This window comes from Crocodylus siamensis, chromosome 3, assembly GCF_052110815.1.
Source record: "Crocodylus siamensis isolate JL-2025a chromosome 3, ASM5211081v1, whole genome shotgun sequence".
Taxonomy (NCBI): Eukaryota; Metazoa; Chordata; order Crocodylia; family Crocodylidae; genus Crocodylus; species Crocodylus siamensis.
The window spans coordinates 168,684,344-168,690,343 of NC_143397.1; the positions used below are offsets into that span (position 1 = coordinate 168,684,344).

General features: G+C 46.2%; 1 protein-coding gene and 1 long non-coding RNA gene across 7 annotated transcripts in view; both read right to left on the minus strand.

The window, feature by feature from the left end:
• The window catches only part of PTPRM (protein tyrosine phosphatase receptor type M), a 745,518-nt gene extending 744,798 nt beyond the window's left edge, over nucleotides 1-720 (minus strand). For 2 of the 6 annotated variants that reach the window (XM_090039714.1, XM_090039715.1), the window contains exon 1: nucleotides 74-715. In XM_090039714.1, coding sequence (XP_089895840.1) covers nucleotides 74-146 — 73 coding nt within the window. In that variant the 5' untranslated portion in view covers nucleotides 147-715. Of the gene's footprint in view, nucleotides 1-73 lie in introns of all 6 variants that reach the window. The other 4 variants (XM_090039711.1, XM_090039716.1, XM_090039712.1 and 1 more) reach the window with 4 other exon arrangements.
• A 1,920-nt stretch (nucleotides 721-2,640) lies between these two features.
• Nucleotides 2,641-4,959, minus strand: LOC149869097 (uncharacterized). The gene is made up of 2 exons (XR_016441073.1): nucleotides 4,851-4,959; nucleotides 2,641-2,859 (listed from the first exon to the last, which is right to left on the minus strand). It is a non-coding gene; the product is annotated as an uncharacterized LOC149869097 (long non-coding RNA).
• Nucleotides 4,960-6,000: the final 1,041 nt, after the last annotated feature.

Below are 6,000 nucleotides of genomic sequence, written 5' to 3' on the forward strand. Positions count from 1 at the left end.
AAGACTCCGGGCAGGGCGGCGCGGAGCAGGGAAGCGACACCCCCCGCCGCGCGCGTCCCGTCCCCGCGCCTACCTGTGAAGGGCTGGGCTCGGGCCGCCACCAAAAGTCCAGCCAAAGTCGCCAGGCAAGTTGCAACTTCGCCCATGCTGCCGCCGGTGCGAAACGCAAGGCGGCTGCCAGGTCCCGCGGCCCCGCAGCGCTCCTGCCGCCGCACTCGTCCCGCTGCCGCTGCCGCCGCCGCCGCGCCTGGTCCCGGCTCCGCTCGGCTCCTCGCCGCCCCCCCCGGCGAGCCGAAGTCACGCCCAGCCGCCGGCACGGCCACTGCCGCCGCGCTCCCCCGCTAGAGGGCGAGGACCGGGCGGCCGCCGCCGCCGTGGTGCCGGGCGGGGAGACCTGCCCCTTGCCGCCGCCGCCGCTCCGGGCCCGGGCCCCCCGCGGCTCCCACAAACTTTGCCAGGCGATGCCGAGGCGAGAAAAGTTCCAGCAGCCTGAACCGGGCCCGCGGGCGGGGGCAGCCCCAGGCCTCCGCCCTGCTTCGGCCCCAGGTGTGGCTGGGAAGTTACCCCTCGAGAGCTGGGCCTTTGGCTGCCTCGGGCCTCCGGGGTCTTTCCAACGACCTCCTGGGCCTGAGGAGAGGCTGAGGGGCCTGGGCACTGGGGACGTGTAGGGGTGCACACCGGTGCATGTGCACCCCCTGCGTGTGGCCGTGCACGGATGCTGCCAGTGCTCGCCACCCCCGCGGATAACCCTGCCGCCAGCCACCACCGCCTGCCAGAGCTCACCATGCTCCCCCGTCTGGGGGCATGCGGCATTCATGGACCTGGGCTTTTTCAGCCTGGAGCAAAGAAGGCCAAGGGAGGGTTTGAAAGCAGACTTCAACTCCCCGAAAGGGGTTCCAGGGAGCATGAACAACGCGTGCCTCCGGAGGCTGGGGCAGGCAGCAGCGTGGCAGTGGGAAGGAGGAAGCTCCCGCAGGCAGCAGTGTCAGCTGTGGAGAGCACCAGCCAGTGGTTGGCAACCACCCCCAAATGCCGCCAGCAGGGTCGGCAGCAAGGGGAGAGGTGGTGAGCAGCAACTGCCCAGCGGTGCTTCTGTCAGGGGGTGCACGTGCACCCCCAAGCACCCCCTCCACGTCACCAGTGCCAGAGAGGCACTGTTGTCAGTGGTGGCAGAACAAGGAGCAATGGCCTCAAGTTGCAGGGAGAGAAGTTTAGGCTGGATGGTAGGAAGAATTTTGTCACTAGGAGGGTAGTAAAACACTGGAACAGATTACCCAGGGATGCTGTGAAATTTCTATCCTGGCTAGATACAGCTGCTGAGCCCAAAGGAGGCATAGGTTGAATATTAGAAAAATCTTTCTCAAGAAGAGGGTGATGAAGCACTGGAACGGGTTATGGAGAGAGGAGGTGGAATCTCCATTCTTGGAGGTTTTTAAGACCTGGGTAGACAAAGCCCTGTCTAGGATGAGATAATGGGGGACAGGCCTGTCCTACTTTGAGCAGGGGTTTGGACTAGATGACCTCCTGAGGTCCCTTCCAACCCTCATTTTCTACAGTCTCTTCTAAGCCAGCCCTCTGTGGGAAAGCAGGTAACCTGCAAGTGCCCATTGCCATTCCCTATCTCAATGCGGTAGCAGGTTTTGAAGCCAAGGGTCTGAAGGGCACTGCCATGCAGTGACACCAGAAAAAGCATAGTTGGAAGGAAGCGTATCGGCTTGAAAGCCTTGAAACTCCTTAGTCCTGCAAAACCATTCACTTCAGTGAGGCGTATGAGGCCACTCTGGCCCTGGGCTCATCACCTCCAAATGGGACTGCCCCTGTAAGCATAGTGGAGCATGCAGTTACACTTTTGCAAATCAGATCATTTAAAGAAAAGAACAGGTTATGTCAAGGAAAAAGAACATTTATAACAGAGAGCAGCTGTTCTTCAGGTATCTCCAGGTGCTTTTTTGCATCTCAGCTTTGACAAGTCCATTTTGTTTATAACCGGTCTCACTTCCAGCCTCTTATGGCTCTATGACAAGGTTTCAGGCATTAAAAAAGATGTTTGGTTATTCCAAAAAAAACTCTTTATTCACTGGATGTTTTCTATTTGTGTAAACCTCAGTAGTAGTGCTTGCATTCATGGAAGCTTTGTTGTATGAAAATGTACAGGTTGGGCCAAATTTAAGATGCTTAGTTAAGAATTCAAAAGCTAGAAAGTGCTGGAGTTAGCAGACAGATAGGTGCACTGCATAGCTTTAACTTCTGCCTGACTCTCATGCCCATTAGCAGGTCCTGTTGGTTATGCATGTAGCTTTAACTAGATCACCCTTCCCCAGTGTGTTGTGAAGTATAGTACCATTTAATTACACAGACTACATTTTATATATTTTGCAGCTCTATACATTTTGATATATAGTTGTATTATTTCATTTTTATTCACACAATTATCATGACTAATCATCCAATATATCTTTATTGACAGATCTTGTGTCCGATATATCCTTTTCAGAGTCATACATAATTCAGGATTTACAGTAAGAAGGCAGGTAACTGAAAAATAACACAAGGGGGCAGGGTAACATTAACTGCTGTACTTCCTGATATCTGAGTGTTTCAGTGAATTCTGAGCAACCTTTTTTACCTATTTATATCGAATTTCTTCAATTTTTTTGGAAGAAGAAAGAAAATGATAAAATATGATGCTTCATTCCTGAGGATTTTGATGGTCTGCTGGTTCACAGCAGTAGCACAGGAAAAGCCTATAAATTGGAATGATTTGTCTAGTATCCACAGTTCTCCTCGCCCACCAGTCCAGGAGCTGCACAGAGTAGATCCAGTCTCTCGTAAGCAATAACAGCTGCACAGCTCTAACACCTCCAGATAAAATAAAAATAAAAATCAGTGGTTACTTCTGAAAATGTTTCCTTTACACCATACATCTCGAAAAAACAGAGAAGTTGCAATACAAAGAAGTTTTCTAAGATATATTTGCTAACTATAAATTGAATTAACCCATCAAACCAATCATTAATAATCCAAGCTATCAGTAGGCAAACCAGAAAACCAGTGTTACTATCCCCACTGATTTAATCCAGCACCTTTGCCACCCTAATATGCAAACACACTCAAATACTCTCTACACTGATTTCTAACGTGATCAACCAGATTCAAATCCAAATATGTAATATTAACTCTAACCTCAAATGTTAATCATTTGCAAATTACACATTACAGGCCAACCTTTGTACATATATCCACAGATGATTTCCCTTAGATGAGGCTGTTGAGTTTGCTGTGAAGTTGAGGAGTATAAGGTACTCGTCTTATAGTAATCTGCACACATATATAAGTTATACAACTGGATGATAACTGTGTTACATTATCCCGTGGCTTATTGTGTAATCTTACTAGTTCTGCCCTCTGCCTCCTAATTTCTCTTGGGTAATATTCTGCTGAGAATCAGGCTAAATCTTATTTAGGTGGGTGGCTACATCTATTGACCCTTATATTAGCAATATATTCCTAATAAATAATCAAGATACTTTGTGGAATAGATAGCTGAAATAATAGATATTACTGCCCACATTTGTATACTGAAATACCCCTGGTGGAAACAGAAATGGAAGCAAGGATGCACCAGAAGCAAGCATAAATCTAATAGTGGTGTGACCGTTAAGAAAAAGAACTAAGGTAGGGGTCTTTGGGCCAAGTGACCACATCTGCATGAGTGGTGGATTGTGCAGTTGTTACTGTACAGTCAATTAGTACTTGCATAACCAAGTACTAAATAACTGCGCAGTAACTGGCATCCCCACACAATTTTTTCTGACGCTACTGTGCAGTTGCAACAAGCTACTTCGCAGTAGCTTGTTACTATTCCGCAGTAGTGTTGCATCACAGTTAGTGCCCTCCCAACGCTACTGCGCAGCAGCATCTTGCATAGACATGGCTTCTAGAGATGACTAGAAAGACACGTGTAAAGAAAGAACTTGTCTCCTGCTGTTGATGGAAATAGTGCTTTGTGTGCTTTTTTTTGCAAACAGAACTTCAATAATGAAGTATCCAGCTACATCATTAATTTTGCCCCTAAAGGAAACAGCCTTCAAGACCCTGATTTTAAGCTAACCACTTGGGATCAAAAGGAATAACTGTAGTGTAATGCTAGGATGAGAAGGTATGCAAGAAAAGACTGAGGCTCACGTGAACTTTGAGTTAACTTGTGTCTCCCTAAATTTTAATTGCGATGACAGAAAATGCAACCTTTACTGCAAGTTTTTCTGTGTCTTTTTTTAAATGTAAGAATATATATATCAAACATGCATACAAACTATACAGTTGGATGATAAACGTATTGGGTAATCTTGAGTGATTCTTCTGTGCTTTGCCCATTAACTTCTCTCTCTTGCAGGTCCAAGTCTATTTCCAGCATTCTAGACCAGCAATTCCCAAACTCTGATAGATTTCGCACCACCAATTTAAAACAATACAACCTTAAGTACCACCAGCAAATTTTTGTCATATAGAGTAAATACATTAAATCTGTTAACGCACACCACTCACAGGTTGCCTGTGTACCACTGGTGATACGCATACCACAGATTAAGAACTGCTGTTTAGACCTTGGAGGAAGATGCCACTTTACATTTTTTTTCAAATTGCTGGAGAAATGTGAATACTGCTGGTTCTGAAGTCAGGACAAATTTTGAGATTCAATTTCTCACAGCAGTGCAAAAATGGGAAACAGGTGTCTGATACCAATAGAAAGGTGAGAGTCCCAGTGGGGGGACACATGCTTGTTCTGAAAATATTTTACTGCCTAACTAAGGATTACAGATTTTTTTTTAAAGGTGCTAAAGGATACTCACATGCAGATATGCTTTCTCCATAACTGGTACAAAAACGAATAAACGTATCTCAAATTCCATAAGACATCAAGGCTGTCCCACATAGTCCAAAGTGTGAAGTCACCCTTCCTAGAAAAATATGAAACAGGAACTCTCTTTTGCTCATGTTACACCACAAATAGAAAAGTGTAGTGGAGACTCCCACTCAAATATTGGAAGAAAGCCCAAACTTTGTGTTGGATCATCTTCCCTCTTTTGATTTATGACAATATGGATCAAGTGAAAATGAACACAGGCTATGCAGCTGTCACCTGACCTGTGGAATCAGTGACACATAACATCCCTTGCACAGTTCTAATATATTCTTCATTCTTTTGTGCAACCCACAGGACTCATTTTCTGCTATCATATCTCACCTTGTCTGACAGTTGCTTTAAAAGAAGGGCAATAGAGCTAAGTGTAGTTTATGAATAAATAATAAACCATGGAAGGTGGAGGTGTACTACAGTGTGTACCTAGGGAAATGGAGTATTCCCACTTTTTTTTTTTGAGGCAAGATATTTAGTAATATCTGGTCATACCACTGTATTTTGATTGGAAAGGGGTTAAAATAATACAGATTTCAACCTTATATACTATGATGTACATGAATCAAGTTACAGTGTTAAAAATATTATTCCCAGCCACAGGTCTGGAAAGAGAACCCCAGACTCAATATTTTATCCTTTTCCATTCATCTTTGAAACAGAACCATTCATCTTTAAAAAACTAGGGGACTGTGACTTTGACACCTACACAGTCAAATGGGTCACTAGTTGGCTGAAGGGCCACACCTAGAGGGTGGCGATGGATGGGCCATTTTTGACCTGGAGGGATGGGGGCAGTAGGGTCCCCCAGGGCTCGGTCCTTGGGCCCACACTGTTCAACATCTTCATCTGCGACTTGGATTAGGGGGTAAAAATCACCCTGTCAAATTCACAGACAACACTAAGATGTGGGTAGAAGTGGGCATGCTAGAAGGGAGGAATAGGCTGCAATTGGATCTAGACAGGTTACAGGGGTGGGCGGATGAGAACAGGATGGGATTCAACACTGACAAGTGCAAGGTGATGCACCTGGGGGGGAAGAACCAGCACCATACCTACAGGTTGGGGAACTCCCTTCTCATCAG